The 24668-nt window shown below is 33.7% G+C and overlaps 1 protein-coding gene across 1 annotated transcript in view; it reads right to left on the reverse strand.

Moving 5' to 3' along the window:
- The window catches only part of LOC109677898 (olfactory receptor 7E178-like), a 29921-nt gene extending 12751 nt beyond the window's left edge, over window positions 1–17170 (reverse strand). The window contains exons 1-2 of the mRNA XM_074053280.1: window positions 17011–17170; window positions 6856–7237 (exon numbers count right to left, since the gene is read on the reverse strand). Coding sequence (XP_073909381.1) covers window positions 6856–7237; window positions 17011–17170 — 542 coding nt within the window. The remainder of the gene's footprint in view (window positions 1–6855; window positions 7238–17010) is intronic.
- Between the last annotated feature and the right edge of the window lie 7498 nt (window positions 17171–24668).

A 24668-nucleotide genomic window follows, 5' to 3' on the forward strand; every position in this document is an offset into this window, starting at 1 on the left:
CATTCTATCATCACATTCATATAATTTTTGAGGGTCTACTACATAAGCTTATGTTTTATTTAGTGTATACTTACTGTGGAATGGAGGGTTTTCACATTTTATATTTCTATATATGTATACAATATAATTTGCCCATAGTCATGATCTCTATTCCTACCACTTATGCCCCTTCCCATTCTGACTTTCCCCCTCCCCTCCCTTTCTACGTCCTTTCAGCAGTCCCTTTTTCACTTTCCTACTTTGTTTTGTGACTTTTTGTTTGCTTTTTTCCCTATCTTCCACAAATTAGGGAAAAATGTGATAATTGCCTTTGAGGCAAAGACATACTTTACTTAAACTTATGATCTCCAGTTCCATCGACTTTTAAGTAAATGGTGTAATTCAATGCTCCTTTTGAAAAATTTCATTAGGGCATTTAATTATTCAGAAGGATTTCTTTGCAACTGTACATGTAAATATTGTACATTGTTTAAATTCACCCCCTTTGTTACTCTTTATTATCCCTTCTTCCTTTTGTAGTGGGTTTCATTATTTTATTTGAATACATGCATATAATGTACTGTGATCATATTAACCTTTCATTACCTGCTCCTTTCCTCCTTACTCCACACACTGTTTTCCCTCCAATAGTCCAGCTTCTACATTCCTGTATTATTATTATTGTTATTACAGTTTATATCAAGACAGAAAACCTGGGAAGTTTAAAAAGTGATAAATCTCCTGTGTATAAGTGTACCACAATTTCTTTATCCATTCATCTGTTGATAAGCACCTAGAATTGTCCTATAATTTGGCTGTTCTGAATAGTGTCATGATGAACATGGGCATAAAGATATGTCTGTAGTAAGTTGATTTTGATAATATTTGGATATACCCATGGGTGGTATGATTGGGTAACATGTAATTTCTATTTTTAATTTTTTGATGAAAATTAAAAATGATTTCCACAGTGCATGGAATAGTTTATATTCCTAACAGTTGCAGGTAAGAGTTATCTTTTCATATGTCCTCTCCACATTTGTTGTTTTTGTTTGGATGATGATAGCCATTTTGACTGGAGTAAGGTGGAATCTCATTATAGCTTTGTCATTTCTCAGATAGCTAAGGATATTGAATACATTTCATGTATTTTTTGGTCATTTTTACTTGCTCCTTGAAAAATGTCCTGTTCCATTGTCATTTTTTTTCATTTTATTGCTTGCCAATATGTTGCTAAATTTAGGTATTCTTTATATAATCTGGAAGTTAACTCTCTGCCAGATAAATATCTGGCAAAGATTGTCTTCCAATTTGTAGGCTGTCTCATCACTCTATTGATTGCTTTCTGTTGAACAGAAGCTTTTTATTTGGAACAATTTCATTTATCAATTTTTCACTTATTTACTAAGTTATTGGAATCCTATTAAGTCACACAGTATTACTGTGTTGTTATGTATCTATTTCATTATTTTCATTATACATATTTTGTTTTAATATGTTTACAATTATTACATCTGCATAGTGACTTGCTTCATTTATCAGTATGAATTGACATTCTTATCTCTTTCTTACTAATTCTGGTTTAATATCTGCTTTGTTTGATATGAATATTAGCCTATGCTACTTGCTTTTGGTTTTCATTTTCTTGGAATATCTTTTTTCCATCCTGTCACTTTTCCTGCTGTGTTTGTCTCTTCCAGTGCAGTGTTTTTATTTTAGATTGAAAAGAATTTGTTTTTTTAAATCAATCTGCCATTTGATGCTTATAATTGTTTAATTGAGAACATTAATCTTCAGTGTTATTATTGATAGGCATGCAGTAACTCCTGTCATTTTTTGTTTTGTTTTGTTTTCATTTTTTTACATTTTGTCATTGTTGTGCGGATACCTTGTGACATTCACAAAAGTCCTTACAAATTATCATACTTGAATTCACCCCCTCCATCATTCTGCTTTCCCACCTTCCCCTATTCCTGGAATAGTTTCAACAAATCTCAATTTTTTCCATTTATGTGTATGAATACATTACATTTCTACTAAATTCACACTCTTACACCATTTCCTTATAACCTAGCCCTTCCCAATGGCACCCATTCCCCAGACGGGATGTGTTCTGAGGCCATTACTCTTCAATATTATTATTGAAAAGAATGCAGTATTTCACCTAATGTTTTTTTTCTTGTTTGATGCAATCATAATCTTTACTTATCTACTTTACTTGTGTGGGTAATTCTTTCCTATAGCATTATGGTTGTTCTTATCTTCCTCTTGTGTGTGTAGGATTTTTCTAAGTAAATTCTTCAGTGTGGTTTGGGTTGTCATGAGTTTCGAAATTGTGTGTTTGCCACTGAAGCATTATTTTCTCTTTCAAAAGATAGCTTTGTTGGTTACTGTAATTTAGGTTTGTTAGATTTCTTTAAAGATTTGAAATGCATCTTTCCATGCTCTGTTGAAATTTACTGTTTTTGTGAGTTATCTTCTGTTATTCTAATTTGTATGCCCTTATACTTGGAATGGTTCTACGTTATTGTTTTCAATATACTTTCATTGTTCTGATTAGTTATTGTTCTAATAATGTGATTTGGGAAGTTAATGTCTGGTTTTGGTATTACAAAGTCCCTCATAATATTGGTGGCTATGTATTTTCCAAGGTTTGGAAAATTGTCTGTTATTATTTTATTAAAAATATTGTCTATGACTTTTGCTTACATTTCTTTAACTCCTTTTCCTTTGCATATATCCACGATTTACTGGCTTTGTCTTTTATTGTTGTCACAGAGTCCCTTTATGTTGCATTGTACTTTCTTAATTTAGATGTTTATTATTGTGTGAATGTTCTAATTCATCTACCTGGTGTTTGAGCCCTGGTATTTGGTCTTTTACTTAATCCAGGATGTTGACAACATTCTCCAATGAGTACTTGTATGAAGTATTAAGTATTTTAGCTTCAGTATGATTTCTTTACAATTTGTATATCCTTACTGAATTCGTCTTTCCTAGCCTGCATTATCTTTCTTGTTTCATTCACCTGTTTACTTATATTCTCTTTGAATTAATTTATTGTTTGTTAGATCTCTTTAATCTAATTGATGATCATTCTAAATGCTTTCTGGGAATTCACTTCAGAGTCAAAGTAGTTTGTTTTTGTGGGCTTGTTTACTTATGAATAAGTCATGTTAATTTTTTCAATTGTTTTTCTGTTTCTGTGTTTGTATTTGAATGTTTAGGTCAAGGTGTTGGTTGCAGGTTTTAGTTTCTTTCAGGGAAAATATTTGCAATGCTCAGACAAGAGTGGATTGGGATAGGGTTGATACTGAGTTTCTCACTACTGAATTGGGTGTGTTGATTAGAAGTTAGATATGGGACTATATTCACAAGGCACCAGGCCTGATGCCAACATCAGCCAGCAAAGAGGAAACTAGGTGCCTAAGCAGCAACAACTTATAGACTCAAAAATCATAGAAACAGTTATAACTGATTAAAAATAATCACTGCCTTTATTCAAATAATCTTAGAGGAATAAAGAAGCAAAGATAATAATATGTGAGTTAAGATAGTACTAGTCAATAAATAGTGATAAAAATAAAGTAGGAGGAATAGTCAATAGTAAAAGAAATATAGGGAAATAAAAATGTAAGGAGAAATGTGAGCTCAAAATATTAAATTCCCAAGGAATCGGTGACCCCAAAATGGGTAAATGAAATGAATAGAAGTTTTTTGATAGGTTAAGTACAAATGGCCAAAACAATACATGAACAATTCTCAACATCCCTGGCCATAAAGGAAATGCAAATCAAAACCACATTAAGTAAGTCTCCACATCATTCCTATTCCAGTAGCAATAGGAATGAAAGCTGTAGCAATAGGAATAAAAGCTGAAATGTTGGAAAGGATGAAGAGGAAAAAGAACACTTATAATGTTTGTGGGAATGCAAATTAGTACAATCATAATGGAAAGCATTATGGAAGTTCCTGAAAAAAAACTAAAGAATATAACTGCCTTCATATGATCCAGCAATAGCACTCCTTGGCATATGTATGAAATAATGTAAGTCAAAATACAATAAGTACACTTACCTACTGATGTTTATTGAAACATTATTTATAATAACCAAGCAATGGAAGCATCACAGAAGTCCTACCGTTGATGTTCAAACATTCCAGCTGCCCTCCAACTGATAAATCATTTAAAAAAGATGTTATATCTATCTATCTATCTAGTAGAATATTATTGAACCATAAAAAATGAAATTTTGGCAATCATAAGTAAATGGATAGAAATGGAGAAATTCATGTTAAATGAAGTAATCCAGACTCATAAAGACAAAGGTCACATGTTTTTGTCTCATATGTGGAAGATAGATCCAAATACAAATGCAAGCATTTGTATACACAGACACACACAAGCACACACACACACATGCACACACACACACATATGTGTAAAACAAGTTTCCAATATAGGAATTGTTAGAGGAGACTAATGAAAGAGGGAAAGAAGAAGAGAATGATAGAGAATGAAGCATCTCTGCAAGAACAAGACTAGAAGAAACACACTGAAAACCGATAATCAATACAGGGAAGTAGGTAAAGGCAAAGAAGAGTACAAGTAGGCCTAGACAAAGTATTTCTAGCTAAAATACCAGGGCAAATTGCCAATTAACAATGAACAGACACTTAATCAATGAAGGACAAAAATATAAAACAGGTCATCAGTAGAAGAGAGTACTAGTATCATGGGAAGGGCAAAAACAGAGGGCAAATGAGGACAACTATGATTGGTTTATTTTCTATAGATGTATGAACATGGATCATGAAACCTGCTGAAGTCAGTTTAAGAAGGATGAATTGCACATAGTAGAGAGGAATGAACCAAAGCAGTGTACATTGTATGCATAAATGAAAATGTCACAACAAACCCCTCTGTGCAAATATTAAATACTAATAAAAATGTTAGGAAACAAATGAACAAAAATTTTGTGGAGGAAGAGAGGAGAAGGGAGGGGAAGAAAAAAATAATTATTGAAAGCTAGCTTATGAAGCCAACATGAATCAATTGAGCCTGGGTCCTATAGGCAGTGTCCATTACAAAAGAAGGAGAATGGGGCAAAATGGGTCAAATAAATGTGATATTAAATGGAGATGTATTAAAAAGAAATTAATAAAACAACCACAATTGAAAAATAAATTATATAAGAAGTAGAGTAAAATTATATATTTGAATATTGAAGTTGATCATAATGCTTTAAATGTGAACATTTGGACCACTGAAGCAGATATTCACTCCCTGTGTTTGGCTTATCAAAAGCACTCACCTTTTTTTTAAAGACATTGTTTTATCTGTTCAGTAATGAAATCGTCTCCCTTGAAGATTACCTACTTTTAGCTGCTCACAGTCACTTTCCCACAGCTTATAGAACTCAGGGACCCTTAACACAAAGAACATAACCATCACAATCTTCACTGCTAAAATTTAATGCAGTATCTCATTACCATGTGGCTAAACAAACTATATGTTTGTACTGATGAAGAGCAAACAATGTCCTTCCTCCATATTCTACTGTCTCAGGATTGAATAACTTACACTACCGTTCTAAATAAAGGGTGCAGAATTGATGCCCTTCTACTGATAGGTGGCCAGTGAAGACAGAATCTTTGTACTCAAGATTTATGTTAATCTGTTACTAAATTTCTGATCCAGACAGGTATGAGAGAAGGAAACACAAATATGAGGCCCATCAAACCTGGATCCAATCAGGAGAAAAGCTGGAGATACAGTCTGATTATTTACAATTGTATGATCGTGGAGCCTCAATGCAGATCTCATCATTAACCATATTGGTCCATATTCTCACCAACTCTAACAACCCTTTCTTATTAATAGTGAAGAAGAGTAAGATGAGATATAGGTTCACAGGTTTTCTGAATCATCTTCTATTCATTAATAACTTCATGTGAGTTGACAATATCTTTTGTTTCCATTGTTTTCTAAAATTCATTTTCTTTTTCCACTCATATTATTGTAAAATTAAATTTTAAAATATTTACATTTTGCATGTATCAGATCAGAACTGAGTAAAATTATTATACTCATATTTCCATGCACATTATCAAGGTGCATCCCCAAAATTTTGTCAAAATAAAATTTGTACATAATACTCTGCCCACACTTGTCATCCACTTTCTACTATGAAGATAGTGATAAATTAAGGCCATTAAACTAAAATAATAATTTGACCAAAAAGTAGTTCTAAATATTATTTTATGAACTTTTCCATGGTGCAATTAAAGAGCTTATCTCAGACCCTGAGATGGATTGTTCTTCTGTAGATTCTTCTAAGAGCACATTTAATATCCCTATTCCTTAGGCAGTAGATGAAGGGATTTAACATGGGATTGACCACAATGTGAATAACTGAGGCCACCAAAACCTCTCTAGGAGACTGTTGTATTCCTGAACCAAGGTACACACCAATGCTTGTTCCATAAAATAAGCAAACAACTGACAGGTGAGACCCACATGTTGAAAAGGCTATATACTTACCACCAGTTGGTGATGTTTTCTGAATGGATGATATAATTTTATAGTAAGATAAAATGATTCCTGAGATGGGGAAAAAACCAAATATGACACCTGCAGTGTATTTCACAATGTTCTTAGAGAATGTGTCAGAACAGATAAGATTAAAGACATGAGATGGATCACAGAAAAAATTGGAAATTTCAGCACCTTTGAAATTATTAAATTGTAAGGCAAGCAAATTATGCAGCTGGGAGTTCAAAATACTAACCAAAAGGGACAGGAAAATTAAGAATACACATACACGAGTATTCATAATGACTGGGTAATGCAGTGGATGACAGATGGCCACAAACCTGTCATAGGCCATCACAGTCAGAAGCATGTCATCCATACTTCCAAAAATGATATAAATAGACATCTGCATTAGGCAGCCCACACATGATATGACCCTACTGTGAATTTGGATGACCAAAATCAGGTTAGGCACTGTGGTGGAGATGAAACAGATGTCAGCCAAAGTCAGGCTGTAGAGGAAGAAGTACATGGGGGTGTGGAGGTGTGAGTCACAGCTGATTGCCAAGATAATGAGCAGGTTCCCAAGCACTGTGACCAAGTGCATGGACAGGAACAGTCCAAAGAGGACAGGTTGCAGTTCTGGAACTTCTGAGAGACCCAGGAGGTGAAATTCAGAGACAGGTGTTATATTTTTTCCTTCTATATTGCTTGAACACCTTTCTAAAAAGAAAAAAGAAAAAAAGTAAACAGGCTTCAGCATTCTGTTTATGTTTTGTATTCTTATACTCTCAAGCCAAGTCTGAATATTTAAATTCAGTACATCTTTTTCAATATTTCTCGGTTGTTGACAAATCCAGTCTTCTTGGATCTCTTTCATTATTGGTTTCTGAATTATTTCCTTCCATCCATACACACTTAATTTGAAGACATTTAAATAAACCATTCTAGAGGATTAAAACATGGGTGATGATAATAAGTCCTGGATTACAGTAAAATTATGCCCTTTCTTTTATTAAACTATATGATAAATAATGTATTTAATCCTTTCAGAAAAAATTCATTAGATGAATTTAAGAAGATTCCAATGTATGTAATTTTATATAAAACCAAAATAAAATATCCTTATACTTTGAATAATCCTAAAAACAGTAAAAGTTCTAGGACTGGATAACCTGAATAGTAAATGAAAATTGATCATTTAAGAGCATATTTATGTCCTGGTTTTCCTGCAGAGCTTTCTATTTATTGTTTTTGTGTTTCTGGTTTCCGCTTTTATTTTAATTTAAAATACTTATGGGCTTTTATATTGTACAGAATGATTTCATTGAGACATTTCCATGTATGCTCATTAAGGATTTTGGTTACATTCACCCACCATCATCTTCCTCTTCCCTACCTAAACTGATTTCAACAAATTTCATTTTTCTCTTTTTATGTAATCATATTACATACATTGAGCCTATTTATAATCCTTTATAACATTAGGTGCTCATTCAAGTTTTTTTGACTTTTAATTAGTATTTTATATCTATTCTTATTCTTGGCTTTGTTGACTTCTATATTTTATGGATAGTATTCATTTTAATGCCCCTGATCATGACACCAGTTGGGACAAATGTGCTTTTTGTTTACACTGCAAAGTTTAGTGAATGAAAATCAAGTTGAAGAACATTTAAATTTTTTATATAGATTTATTTTGTCAATTATATATAAAGTCAGTGAAAATGGACATGGGCTTTTAATTTTTCTTGATTCTATTTTCTGTAGTAAAATTGTAAGGCTCATTCATTGTTTATCTAATCACAAACCATCTCATTTACACAGGAGGACTTTGGCACAATGGACAGCTCCAATTCCATGATTTGGGACCTAAACTTCATATCCCTAGTTAACAGACTTTCTTATTTTTGTTAGTATATATCAAGTATACAGAACAAGTGGATGTAATGTGGTATTTTTGTACATTCATATAACACAGTTTGATCATATTCATGTTCATCCCCAATTATCCTGCCTTATATTTTGCTCTCTCCTAGAACTTTTCTCCGTATTCTTCTGTAATAGTCTTTCTCAAGATTTATGTAATCTATTATCTGCATCCCACATAGTAGAAAAAAAGATGAGATAATTTTCTTTCTGAGTCTGGCGTATTTCTCTTAACATAACAATCTCAAGTTCTATCCACTTTACTTGAAAGTGCATGATTTTATTTCTTCTTCATTGTTGAATAATACCCCATTGTGCAAATATACAATCTTTCTTTTATCCATTTGTCAGTTTATGAACAAAAATTCTAATAGCTTACATATGTTGAATATGGTTCAAATAAATGTGAGTTTGTAGCTATATGAATAGAGAGATGACTTTGATTTAGTGAGACAGATATTTAGAAGCAGCACAATTTTATTTTATGTGTATTCTACTTTTAAGTTTTTTGAGGAATCTCCATATTTACTTTCATAGTAGATGGAAAATATTTTGCTGCTCCTGCCATGAGTAGGGGTTCATTTTTCCCTCATACTCAGTAGCATTTATTATCTTTTTTATTTGTGATAATAACTTCTGATTTGTGTGAGAGGCAATCTCAATGGAATTTTGATTTGCTAAAGATAATGGATAGTTTTTCTCATATAAATATATGGCACTTGTTCTTTCATGCCAAATTTTCCTCATGCATGCATATGGTTCTCCTTTTTCAACCACATAAAGTCAACTTAAGTTAAACAGTTTTCTAGCTCTAAATCAGATATAATTTGGAAGCAATGATAAAGAGAAAAATACAGCAAATTGTTTAAACATATCTAGAAGATCATCATTTGCAATTTGACACAGAAGATTATTTACCTATACTATGTAGAGATCTTTAAAAAATTTTAAAGGAATTATAGTGATTGGAGCACAGTTCAGTAGTAGAGCTCTTACATAGAAATTGTGAGGCTCTGTGTTTGATCATCATCACTGAAAATAAACTTCTAGTGATATGACAAGTGGTTGTCCATATCATTTATCTGAGGATATTTTTAAATGATCACGTATCCTGGCTTAAGACCCTAAGCAATAGAATCAACATATCTGGGTGTGAAGTTCTCCATTATACTGCAGTTAAGAAACATAAATATTTTTGCACTAAACCATGGTTCATTAATATGACATTTTTTGTAGTAATGGAGATTGATCCCATGGCTTTATGCATTATAAGCAAATGCTACGCTGCTTGAGCTATGCTAGTTTCAATCTCTCTTGTTTATAATTTGTTTTTGTGCCTGAGTCATGCTAACTTTTCCTGGGCTGGCCTTGAAATTACAATCCTCCTGCCACCTCTTCATGAGTAACTAGGATAACATATTAGCACTCCCATGCCTATTTTCTCACATAACCTTATATTAGTGTTAACTAATTTCATAGCAATTTTAAAACACAAGCATTTAGTAATTGCTTTATCACCTAAAACTCATTAAAATAGTACTAAACAACTGTTGTCCATGAATTTCACTGGTTCACATCAACATCTGGATTTAACTCTCAAGAAATTACATAAAGTTACTTCAAATGATTTATTTGATGGACATGATTACCTGAGGTAGGGATATGATTTTACTTGCTGCTTTACTATTAGAAAAATACTTTAAAATTTATTGCACCTCCCACCATATTATATAATTCAAAATTTCCTTAGTTTATTTCAGGTGAAGATGTTATTTGACTTCCCCAAATTAATACTCAGTTTATAACTAAAGCACATTTTATTCAAATAAATACTTATCATTAAGTATATCTTCTTGTTCTTAATGTGCACCATCAAAATACTGCAGTATGTCTGACAATGAGCCATTCAGGAGAGCTCATAATGAAATTTCTTATAGAAGTTGAAGTAATACTTCCTTTTCCTTTAGTAGAGGAGTGTCGTCAGCAAAACATTTGGGTCTTGACATCACTGACATGATACTATATGGAAAATGTAGGTAAATATCTCTATGTCTCTGTGCTCATATGCATAGATTACAATATGGAGAAGTACACAAATCTACACAAAATGTATAGCAGGTAATATAGGTTTAAAAACATAAATATTCTTATGATTATATATTTGAAACAAAGTAACAATTTCTATCAGTCAGAAAATAAAGAGTTAACTGATCACGGCAACCATCAAAGGTCTTGGAGGCCTTGGAACAATATGAAAGTTTCAAATGGGTCTCAGCTCAATGAATGACTTTCACCAGCCCAATGCCTTGTTGCCTCTTTTTTATAGCCATGAATATCTCTACCCAATTTTTAACAATTGAATATTTTGATGTAACTAAGTAAAATTATTTTGCCTGGTTATCCATGACTTTGACACCAGTAGAAAATAGTCACTCTTCTCTGAATACCTATGGAATATTCCCCAAATTGATCAAAATATAAGAGGAAAGTATAAAGTATACTGAAATTCCAGTAATTTTAATTTTCATGAGCCAAAGAGTTTCTAGTGAATGCTTGTCAGGTTTTTTTTTTAAATTTAATGACTCTACTGCATAAGTTTAAGGATCTATACAATCAAAAATGAGAGACTTATTCAATAATCTTCAAGTACATGCATATAATCATACAAAGGCAAAAATGTGTCTGGTTATAGCAAAAACTGTCAATTTCAGATCATAGGCTATGTTAATTGAGTGGTATGAATTTTAACAGTACCTGTGATGCTACTAACATAGAAATTGTATCTCATCTTTATTATACACCCTTATAAATTAATAACATGGGGAGCCTTTTAGTGACTGTTCAATGCAGCTGAATCAACTGTAAATCAACTCGGATTATAATGCTGAGTCTCATAGACACTAACACGTGCTGCTTTTCACAGACAAAATGTTTAACCAATAGAATCCAAAATTATTTTCAGTACCTAGGTAATATATGATAATATTTCATACAGATTCCAAGCCGCTGAAAACAATTAGATAGGTTGCATACATAAAAGACATAAGTACAATTTAGATCCATTCTAAAATGACTTCCAATTCTACAGCAGGGAGGAAGACAAGGCCTGACTTAAGTTTCTTTTTGGGATTGAGTAGGCTCTTTAAAAGAATGCAGGAGAATGTGCACAGCTGTAAGAATATCCTGGAATAGGAAGAGAGAGATCACGGCTTATTGATGATTGCCTTCTCTTTCTGTGACCTTTTCTCATAATCTCTGCCATTCTTCCTACCATTATTGCAGCAGATACCACCCACTGATCTCTTCAGTGAACTTGTGGCAAACTCAAAATGGAAGAACACCATCAAAACTGTGTCTCATCTTGGAGTGACAGGGTAATGAAATGACTATTGGAGTTGTTGTGGTAACAATCTAAAGGGATTACTTTGATCTGTTAATCTAATTAGACAGCTCAATTGAAAGATGCCATTAGTGATTTTGACCTGAAATACTTGCATTTACATTAAAATTATGTGCTGATGTTTTTCTATAATGATAGCTATAATGCATAACTTATAACTTAGAAAAGTACTATGCATATGTATTAAAATAATCTACATATAACCCATAGCTCAAAACTTGCCACTCAGGCAATCTCGCAATAATCATTCATGATGTTATATCATCCTAATCCTCTCCTCCCTATCAAATATATAAACCTTTATAAGTGTTTAGGAAACATTTTAACAGTACCCATTTCAATTAAATGTTTATGGGAAGCAGAACCATAGTAAGAGGGAATCAAAAGTTAAGTGAGATTACTTAGATACCCTCCACAAACAGAAACATAAAAATTGCAGTCCCTATACTGAGATTTATGTATTATTTTTATCATTTTACAATAATAATTCTGTATTTTTACTGACAATGAAGATATAATCTTCTGATAGTCTTTCTTACTACTTTATCCCCCTCAGCATACACTGATTTACATAGAGCTCTGTGGGTCATTACTAAAGTATTAAGATTCTACGTCCACCTACTTCTTGGTGTCCAATGTAGGCTTAGTCTCCATCTTCAATGTTAATATGAAAAGAAAATCAGATATTGGTTTCTTGATGCTAACAAACAAAAGAAGAAAAGACACAAATATGGAGCCAGCTGTAAGACAGACATCAACCTGAAGGACTGGAGTGACAAGCTTCTTATTGTCTACTTTATGACCTTTGCAGCTTAATCCACAGAGCTCATCATTACCCAAATTAATTTATGATATCCCATTCTCTAAGGTATTTGCAACATTAACGGAGAAAGAAGGGTAGAAAATGAATGACCTCAATAAATTTTTAATTAATGCCACGCAGATTTGTCCTTATCAATACTGAAGACCATACATTTATAAAATTTGACTTTTACCATTTCGTCCTGTTCTAAGGAAGCTTATGTGTGATATGTCTTTCTATTCTTTTTAAACATTCATTTTCATTTTAATAATTAGTATATATTCATTATAGAAAATTGTGAATTGATTTTGGAAACTGTTTAAGTCATCTTAAGTAGGGGAACGTGGGAAGATGGGCAATAATGGTGAGGATGACCTTAACCTAGCTACACTGTAAACATATATGGAAATGTTTAAATGAAACATGTTGTACAACTAATATATAGTAATAAACATTTGAAAAGAACATTATACCAAACATCAAATAAAAATGCATGCTTTTCTTCATTGACAAGGACACATTTCTCTGGCATTAATGACATTCACATTTGGTGTCTCCATCATGAATATGCATTTCAATAAAGCTTGCTTCTTCACACACTACAAACTGATGCATTATTAAGTAAAAATACTTCCAACTTATCTGACTCCTGATTCTGGCTACCACCATTCTACTCTAAAACAGATTGAAAAATTAAAGTCATTAAACTAGAAAATGTGATCAAAGAGATAGTATTATAGGTGCAGATGTTTACTTTGCTGTATTTCCATCTTACAATGGTAGTGAATGCCACAGGTCCTAAAAGTTGACTGATCTGCTACACAGCTTCTTAAGGGAATTGTTAAAATTCCTGCTCCTCATTCAGAAGATAAAATTCTTCAGTATAAGGGTGATCTCACACTGGCATGATTGAGGCCACCAAATCATTTCTTAGAGATTGCAATGTTAGAAACAAGAACCATGCAAATTCTTGTTCGATAAAAAAACCATGGAATTTACAAGTTGAATCCATAGAGGTACACACTATGACACATCCTTTCCCACAGCATGAGATTCTAAGAAAATATGGAATAACACTGTGGTAATAAAAATGTACCACTATAATGAGAAGAGATATGATGCCAGCAAAATTCTTGACAATGCTAATGAAGAAGATGTCATAAGAAAGATTAAGGGACTTCAAGAGAAATAAGAAGAAATTATAAATTTCCATATCCTTGAAGTAATTAAAATGTAAGCAAATAAAAAATGTAGCTGGACTACACAGAGTACACCAACCTAACATGCCACAACTATGCAGGTTTATAGTGGGTTGTGAAGTGGGTGAAAGAAAGCCAGAGTGGTCATAAGCAATCACAATTAAATGTACATTATCCATATACAGGCAATAAAGATAAGACACCTTTCTGACAGGCATAGCCCATATCATTGCTACCCTACTGTGAATTTGCATATTCACAACAATCTTTGGTACCATAGTAGAAATTGTGGAAATGTCAAAGAAGAACATGCTTCAGAAGACAAAGTGTATGGAAGAATGAATATTTGAGGCTGAGATGACCAGGATGATGTGCAAGTTCCTGAGCACAATGCTTAAATATATGGACAGAAAGTGTTTCCCAGAGAATAAGTTGGAATTCTAAGATATTTGTTAAGTTATGTGTTTCTACACTGTTAAGAAATCTTCTGAAATAGAAAGCAGGAAGAACAGGGAACAAATAAATGGGAAACCACTATACAGTTTGTTCTCAAACGCTTGAAAATAAAGTATTCACTAGAGTCCCACACTTCAAAAACATGGGCATGTTGATACATGTCTGTAATTACAGCTATGTGGAAGGCTAAGATGGGAGAATCACCATCCAAGACTGACCCAAATGTAAGAGCCTAACTGAAAAATAAACTAAAGCAAAAATACCTGAGGATGTGACTCAAGTATGGAAGTACTTTTCTTGCAAGTTCAAGGTCCTGAGTTTCATACCCAGTACTGCATATGCGTGTGTGTCTTTGTTCAAACCCCAGTACTGTATGTGTGTTTGTGTGTTTATCTCACGTTTGATAAACCCATTCTATCTAGGGCTCTCATATTACTTGGTTCTCTCTAAATCAACATTTTCTATTCCCCTCCACCTTGGAAATACTCACTGATCTGTTAGTAGACCAGAAATAGCAGAGATAACCAGTACTTGATTATAGTAAACTATAGCATACTCTCCAAAGAAAAAGAGTGAATTGGTAAAATAGACTTTCTCTTTACAAAGGCATTCTAATTTAAGTATATCAAGGAACAGTGAAATGTATTTATGTCATTCAGAGACAATCACACAAATTACTTTTGCATACAATACTTAAAACACTACATAGGAGAAAAGAATAAATTAACTGAATGCCAAATGAAAGTTGATGCTATATAATCAGAAAATATATGTGCCAGTTAGTTATGTTTAGTAAGTTTCGTTATTCTTTGAATTTATGATTTTCCCTTGAATTTATTAAATTTAAGTGCTCCCTCAAAGGTTACTTGTCTTTAGAAAATCACACAATATATACAATTTATACTCAGGTCCAGTAGCTTTCATATTTTATAAATATGAAATCAATGATATCATTATACTAGCTACTTTTTTATTTGCTATGACAGAATGCCTAACATTACAACTTAAGGGAGTAAGGATTTATTTTAGCTCACAGTTTCTGAGGGTTTTGTCAGTGGCTGCTTGGCCCAAGGACTTAGGCAAGGTTCATGACTGCAAGGGCATGGTGGAGGACATTCATTATAGTGGAGAAGTAACAGAGAAAAGAGAACATAGGAAGTATAAAAAGAATTATGTAGACCCCAGTGACATGCCCCTTGATGGAGTTTCTTCAGATAGGCCACACCTAGTCCTACATTTACCTCTTACTAATAATGCTATTATATTATGAATTCATCAAGAGATTAATCCATTCATACAGAAAGTGTAACTTTTGTAATCTATATATGGTGGTCTAAAGAAAGGCCACCACAGATACACCCAGAAATATATTGTACCAATCTCATAGACATTTCTTACTTTAATCAAAATGGCAATCATAACTAACCAACAAAATCCACACTTGGTCAATTTGACACTCAAATCTCCTTAGCTATAACATTCTAAAGCTGGACCCCAAAAGACTCATGTCCATCTAATAAAACAAAATGTATGAAGTCCATATCCAAGAGTATCTTTTGTGTTATGATTTCCAACATTATTCAAATTTTTTAATCAGTTACTTTCCTGATATTCAACCAAAACTCTTAACTGGGAGTACCTGTAATAATCACAAGTGAGTTATATACCACCAATATGCAATGACACAGAATAAACACTCCTCTTCAAAATGGGAGATGCAGGTGACTTACAAAGGCAAGTGAGTACCACAATAGAAATTCTCTATACAAGAATGAATACAGAATTTTTAAAGCTGTTGAAATTACCATAAGAAGGGGACTAAGACAGAAAGAAGAAAAATAGAGGAGATGAACCAGTTCAGGTTATAATTTGTATATTCATGCAAATGTCATAAGGAAAGTCCCTGGATAGTTATCTTAAACATATAAAAATGTCATTTTTTTCTTCCAGAAATCGGAGAACAGGAGGATGGAATTGTTCCTGTCTGGAGAGGGGTGTTAGTACCAGTGAGAAGGGGAGGATGTGGGAAAGGGTGTGAAAGAGTCAACATAGTGCAAATATTATGTACACATGTGTATAAATGTAACAATGAGACCTGTTGAATCTATTCCAGGAATAAGAGGGTTAATGCATAATCGTGGAGGGGTCAAATTCAAGTATGTTGTATTTGATATTTTGTAGGAATTTTTGTAAATGCCACAATGAATCTCCAGCAAAACAACACAAAAAAAGAAAAAGAAGAAAGATGTACAGTTAGAGAACAGGGAAAACACAGAAATACTGAAAATAAGAAACAAAGGTCCATAATGTAGCTATCTAATAAAAATGGCAGAGAAATGAGCGAACCTTTCCAATAGAGCAGCAAACAAGAGAATAGGAAAGGCCACCTCAGGAGGTGCCACAAGCACACCAACTGGAACTCTGAAGAAAGGAAGTTTAAGCTTCAGGTGCACCAAGAAAACCCCACAGAAGTGGTTCCTTACCCATCCTGATTCACTCTCCAGTCTTATGGAAGGTAGGGTACAGAGGAGAATTCTTAAATACAAGATTCCCAACTGAAAAGAGCAGAAGACAAGCTTTTTCTTTATATATCATTCCTATATATATCAACCCCTTTACCTGTCAGATGATCACCCACATAGACTCAAAAAAATCGTTGGGTACTTAGGCTCATACCCACTGACACAAAAATGTTTGTGGTGGTACTCACTTCCTAGAATGCCCACCTGCTGAACTTGGAATCTCCCACAGACCTCCCACAGGGAAAGTCCAAAGCTACCCTTTTCCTTAACCTGAAACTTTTGTGCTCCTTTGGAAAGTGCAGGCTTCCAGAGGCATACTCTGACTTTCCCAGTGTTTTGAGCTACCATCCCACATAAGTTAATGGAAAGAACCATTCATGCTCAGAGCTGTTGCTGATCTCTGAAGCTGTTGCTGTGCTCCTGGAGCTTCCTAACCCCATGGAGCTGCTGTGAATGTCCAGGTAAGACCCCTGACACCCAGATCTCCTGCTGTGGTGCCCATCCTGGTGTGTTCTGGAGAAATTACTATATACCAATAGCCAACCAGCACCCCAGAGTTGCTGCTAAACACTAATAGCTGCTGGAGTTAACAGCTTCTGTAGGGGATATTGCATGTCCACATATGATCTGTATACCAGAACTACTGATTCACACTCACAGTCGCACTTCATCCTGCAGCGGCTGACTCACACACAGACCAATATGTACAGTTTGCAGTCTGAGGAAAAAACTGGACAGTACCATACTGAAAAGGGAACCAGCAATAAACCCATTGAGAGAATCACAGATGAAAACCTGATGGCCAGAAGTTACAGGAAAACACCTGCTGCCCCTAAGACAACAGTCTGTATCGAACCTTTTCTCAGCAAGGAATTTTCATTGACTAGTTTTCATTTTCATTTTTTTCTGTTTTCTCTTTCACTGCAAAAATTATAATATGCTCCCTTACAATTTATTTCTAATATCTTCATCCCATATAATTATCTTCCCTTTACATAAGTATCTTCCTTGTTTGTCATGCCTTTCCCTACTATGCCTTTTTTGTGTTATTTGATTTTTGATACATATAAATTCAATAAATTGCAAACTCCTAGATTTTCCTAACAGAACTGTAGTTCTTTTCTTCCATAACTTAAGTAGGGATGACGTTTGTTTTCCTCAATTTTATTACACTTAAATAATTGGTTAATTTTTTTTAAAATTTCATTCATTTATTCACATGTACATACATTGTTTGGGACATTTCTCCCCCCATCCCAGCTCCCCCCACCCCCTCGTTTCCAGGCAGAACCTGTTCTGCCCTTATCTCTAATTTTGTTGAAGAGAAGACATATGCAATAATAAGAACTGCAAAGCATTTTGATTAGTTGAGATAAGGATAGCTATTCAGAGAGATTCCTAGATTGCTTCCATGTACAAATGTTTTACAACCCAAGTTAATTCATCTCTACCTGACCTCTTCACTACTTCCCAGTCACTTTCACATTGACCTCTGTCATTTTAAAGTTACTACATTAACTCTTCTGCAGAGGGGGCATCAAACACTTTCAAGTTTTGGGTTTCCTACCTATCCCCATTCCTCCCGTGTGTGCTCTCCCCTTAGCATGTGACCCAAGTCCAGCAACATTGCTGTATTTGTCCTAGATCTAAAGTCCACATATGAGGGAGAACATATGATTTTTGGTCCTTGGAGCCTGGCTAACCTCATTCAGAATGATGTTTTCCATTTCCAAACATTTACTTAAGAATAATAAGATTTCATGCTTCTTCATGGCTGAGTAAAACTACATTGTGTGTAAGTACCACATTTTCTTAATCCACTCTTCTGTAGAGAGGCATCTTGGCTGTTTCCATAACTTGGCTATTGTGAGTAGCATTGCAATAAACATGGGTGTGCAGGTTCCCTTGGAGTAACCTGTGTCACATTCATTTGGGTGTATCCCCAGGAGTGAGATTGCTGGATCACATGGCTGATCGATGTTTAGATTTCTAAGAAGCCTCCATATTTTTTCCAGAGTGGTTGCACTAGTTTACATTCCCACCAGCAGTGTATGAGGGTTCTGTTTTCCCCACATCCTCTCTAACACCTGTTGTTAGTGGTGTTTTTAATGATGGCTCTTCTAACAGGGGTGTGGTGGAATCTTAGTGTGGTTTTGATTTGCATTTCCTTTATGGCTACCAATGCTGAGCATTTTTTATGTGTTTTTTTTGGCCATTTGAATTTCTTCTTTTGAGAAAGTTCTGTTTAGTTCAGCTGCCCATTTCTTTAGTCGTTCATTGGTTTGGGGAGAGTGTAGTTTTTTAAACTCCCTGTATATTCTGGTTATCAGTACTTTGTCTGATGTATAGCTGGCAAATATTTTCTCCCACTCTGTGGGTGATCTTCTCAGTTTAGAGACCATTTATTTTGTTGTGCAGAAGATTTTTAATTTTATGAAGTCCCATTTGTCCATCCTTTCTCTTAATCACTGAGCTGCTGGGATACTATTGAGTAAATTCTTGCTTATAACTATTGCTTACAGAATATTCCCTACTCCTTCCTGTGCTACAGAGTTTCAGGTCTGATATTAAGGTCCTTGATCCATTTTAAGATGGTACTAGTAGAGGGTAATAAACATGGATCTAGTTTCAGTTTTTTGAAGAGGGATAACCACTTTTCCCAGCAACATTTGTTGAAGATGCTGTCTTTACTCCATCATATATTTATGGTGCCTTTGTCAAAAGTAAGATGGGAATAGCTACATGGATTCATATCTGGGTCCTCTATTCTATTCCACTGGTCTTCATGTCTGGTTTTTTTTTTTTTGCCAGTAACATACTGTTTTTATTGCTATTGCTTTGTAATATTGTTTGAAGTCAGGTATTGTGATACCTCCAGCATTGCTCTTTTTGCTGAGTATTGCCTTGGCTATTTGCAATCTCTTGTGTTTCCAAATGAACTTTAGGGTAAATTTTTCAATCTGTGCTATGGATGTCATTGGGATTTTGATGGGAATTGCATTAAACAAGTAGATTGCTTTTGGTAGTATAGCAATTTTTACTATGTTGATTCTACCAATCCAAGTGCACAGGAGGTCTCTTTTTCATTTGCTTGTTGTGTTATTGATGCTGTTTTCTTTTCTCTGAGTGATAGTGAAAGAGACATGCACTGTGCACATATGCAAATTGTAATGTACAAACAACTAATATGAAAATGAAAAGAAATATGAATCTCTCCAAATCTCATAACAGCTCACTAACTGATTTCAAAGGTAGCAAAATGGCTAGGACGTGAGAAAAATATAATTCAATGATTTATTTATCAAAATGATCAATAACTTCAAAGTAGATTCAAACAGAAATGAATTATGAGAATAAAGTTAACATCTAGATAAGAAAATAAACAACATGGATGATAAATTTGGTAAGGAAATTGAGATTCTTAAACATGTTGACAATGGAAAGGTCAACAAATCAATAAAATAAAAGCATACAATAGCTCAATACCAGTAAATCAAGCAGAAGAAATAATGTCAGTAATTGAAAATAAGATCAAAGAATCATTACATGTAGACAGAAATAAAGAAAAAAGTAAACAAGGGAAACAAAATATCAGGAATTATTATATATTATCAAGAGACCAAATATAAGAATCCTTGATGTAGAAGAAGGAGCTGAGATGCAAACTGAAGGAATAGAACACCTCTTCAATAAAATGATAGCAGAAGTTTTCCAAAATTTTGGAAAAGATATGGGCATCCAAGAGCAATACGCATTTAGAATCCTACATGAGCAGAAAAGAATCTGCTCATGCCATACTGTAGTTAATATACAAAAAACAGAGAACAAAGAAAGGATATTGAACTCTCACAAGAAAAACACCAATACACCAACAAAGGCAAACCATTATGATTTACTTCAAAATTGTCAGAAGAGTACTTAAAATTCAGCAAATAACAGAATGTATATTTACAACTGTGAAAGAAAATAACAGCCAACCAAGTTTACAGTTTTTTTTCAAAGTTAATCTTCAAAACCAATAGAGTAATAAAGTCCTGAAGGTAAGCATCAACTAAAGCAGCACATGTCCACAAAACCTGAACACAGAAGATATTTAAACATAAGTTCAATGATTGGATTAAAAATAAGAACAAACGTTCATAGCCAAAATGAACACACCTTACAAGTTAACATGGTATACATACGTATATGTGTGTGTGTGTTTCAGATTGCGTGTGTGAAGTAACATCATATTATTAATTTATACTAAATAAAAAATTAAATGAAAAAATTGTACAATAAAACAAAATTATCACACAGTAATAGTGAAAGGATGAAAAACAATACATAGGAAGTGAAATTTGAAAATAAAAGATAGCTATGCTAGGGTCTGAGAAAGTAGACTTCAAGCCAAATGAAATAAAGAAGAATTAAGAGGTACATGTTACATTTTCTTAGATTTTTCTTCTTTTATAATGCTCAGAGACTTTTTAAAAATAAAAAGTCATGTGACTTAGGTTACGCCAGAGGCACCTGCACATCCATGTTTATTGCAGTGCTATTCACAATAGGCAAGTTATGGAAGCAACCAAGATGCCCCACTACAGACATGTGGTTTAAGAAAATGTGGTATTGTACACAATGGAATTTTACTCAGCCATGAAGAAGAATAAAATCTTTTTATTCTCAAGTAAATGGATGGAACTGGGGAACATCATCTTGAGTGAGGTTAGCCAGGCTCAGAAGACCAAAAATCATACATTCTTCCTCATATGTGGATTTTAGATTTAGGCCAAATGCAGCAGTGTTTTGGGACTTGGGTCGTGTGCTAAGGGGAGAGCACAAATGGGAGAAATGTGGATAGGTAGGAAACCCCAAACTTGAAAGTGTTTGATGTCCCCACTGCAGAGGAGTTATTACAGTAACCTTAAATGACAGAGATAAATATGTGAAAGTGACTGGGAAGTAGTGAAGAGGTCAGTTAGAGATGAATAAATTCTGGTTGTAATATGCTTGTGCATGGAAGCAATGCTAGGAATCTGTCTGTATAGCTATCCTTATCTCAACTAGCAAAAATGCTTTGTCTTTCTTATTATTGCTTGTGTCTACTCTTCAACAAAACTGAAGGAAAGGGCAGAACAGGTTCTGCCTGGAAGTGAGGGGGATTGAGGGGATAAGGAGGAGATGGGGCCGGGGAAGAAATGGCCCAAACAATGTATGTGCATACGAATAAATTAATAAAAAAAACATTAGGAAAAGGAAAGAAACTGACACCTACCACATGTGTTTAAAAATTTATAGCATACAATAATTATTTGTTATATATACATAAAGGAATATATTGTTTTGATTAAATTCATCCTAATTATGTAACTGTTTAATCCCTTTGCATCCTTCCCTGTCCTTTTTATCAGTTTTAGAGGATTTCACTATGCAGTTTTCATACACACACATATAATATACTTAAGTCATGTTGAATATTTAATGTAAGTAATTATACCTATGGCTTTTCCATTTGAGGTCCATACACCTTTAACTACATTTCTCACTTGTGACAAATACACATTTCATGTAACTCTTAACGTTATTGTTTTCTGTGTTATTCACTTTCACCACAGACATCTATTTTAGACACCATTTTTTTATTGTTGTACTTAGTGGGAATACATTGTGGCATTTGCAAAAGTTCTCATAATGTATCATGGCAAGTCTATCTTCAGTTTTTGAGAAGCCTCCATATTGTTTTCTGCAGTTGTCGTACTAATTTACATTCTCAACATCAATGTGTGAGGGTTTCCTTTTTACCCACATCCTCAGCAGCATTTTTTATTGTTTGTGTTCTTGATGGTACTATACTAAAAAGAGTGAGTCAGAATCTTAGTATGGTTTTTATTTGTATTTCCTTTCAGGATACAGTAATTGAACATTTCTTCATGTGTTTTTAATCATTTTGACTTCTTCCTTTGAGAAAGCTCAGTTCAGATAATTTTCCCATTTCTTCATTGGGTCATTGCGGTTTTGAAAGTTTAGTGTTTTGAACTCCCTCTATACTCGCATTATCAGTTCCTTGTCCAATATATAGTTGGCAAAGATTTTCTCCCATTCTGTCGAAAGCCTCTTCAATTTAGACACCATTTCTTTTTCTGTGTGGCAGCTTTTAATTTTATGTAGTACATTTGTCAACCCTTTCTCTTAGTTGCTGAGCAATTGGGGTTCTATTGAGAAACTTTTCTGAAGCTGCTTATTGTGTCAAGGATTTTTTGGTGGAGTTTTTCAATACACAAAAGCAATTTAAAAAAGAAATATTATGCCTATACTAGTAGCTCACACCTGTAATCCTAGATACTCAGGAGACAGAGATCAGGATGATTGTGGTCTGCAATCAACTCATGAGAACCTATCTCAGAAATACTCAACACAAAAGTGGGTTAGTGGAGTGATTCTAGGGACAGAGAGTCTGCATAGCAAATATTAAGTCATGATTTCAAACCCCAGTGCCATCAAAAAAAACCCAAAATCTTTACACTAATAAGTTAATCATCACAGTAAAATGTACCCCTCGTCTTTATAAAATTTTTTTAGAATAAGAAATACAATGTTGACCTCCAAAATCTTGTTCTTCTCATTAAAGGAAATGAAAAACAAGGTAGATATGCCCTATCTTATTTTAGGAATATAATATGCAGTTTCTTTTTAAAACACTATTTGTAAACACCCAGTAACACCTAGGACTGCATCATCTGACTCATGAATATGATCAATAGCTTATAATCAAAAAATGTTTTTATGTGGTAATTGTTTCCATGGACTTTTTCATAATTTTCAGGTTTTCAGATTCCCCTGCTTTGTGGATGTAAGTGCTTACTACAAAGGTTTTATCTTTTAAAATTTGTTTATTATTTGGTACCCACTTGACTTTTGTTTAATTTACATCAATATGCCATACAGTGAACCCATACATGGAAAATTTCCTACATATTTGAAACACTTTGCATGTTTAAAATTTTCTATAGTCTCAATTGTATCAGCAACATCTAATCTCCATAAAATATCTGGTAATATCTTGTTTTTTATATTTAAATTTTGTGTTCTATACATACCTTCTGAAACTGTTTAACTGTTTTTCCAAACATAAACTTCTTTTCAGTCAGGGTATTTACACCAAGGAATGTCTAATGCTCAGTTTTCAGTCACAACTTTCTTTTCTTCAGTTAACAGATTTTCTCATCAACCCTCTCTGAAGCATGCATTGCTATTACCTTGCCTCAACTGCGTGAACAAATCTCAGATTCATAATTTTGTCAGCGCCCACAATGATTTATTTGGGAAATGATGCATCTTAACTATGCAATATGTGATAAGTAATTACCTTCTTTACATACTAATTTCATAAGTTCTTAAAATATTATAAATTGAGTACAATAGTGTCTCTCATTCCTACTTTATTTATTAATATATTTTTCTGAATATGTTTCAAAGTATCTATGTACCCTGACGTTCTACCAAAACAATTTAATGAGAATATCTGCTTCTGAAGTTCTTGGTCATCTCTTGGGTTTTTTCATAAGTGTATTTTACTTGTACAAATGTGACTCAATGTGATATTCACATATATGCATATAATGTCCCCCCAATATCTGTTCTTATTCCCCTCCCTTCTAAACCTCACGTTTTTCATATTTTTTGTGGGTTTTATCATGCTATTTTGCTGCCTACCTACATTCAATATATTTCATTCACATTCATCCCTTATCATCCTCTCCTTTTCTACTCTTCCTTCCCTTGATACCCACTCAAAAAGTTCTCCTTTTAAAATTATGACACATTGCTATAATTTTAAGCCATCCATAATTAAATTGTGGTTGAG

This window comes from Castor canadensis, chromosome 14 (genome assembly GCF_047511655.1).
Source record: "Castor canadensis chromosome 14, mCasCan1.hap1v2, whole genome shotgun sequence".
NCBI lineage: Eukaryota > Metazoa > Chordata > Mammalia > Rodentia > Castoridae > Castor > Castor canadensis.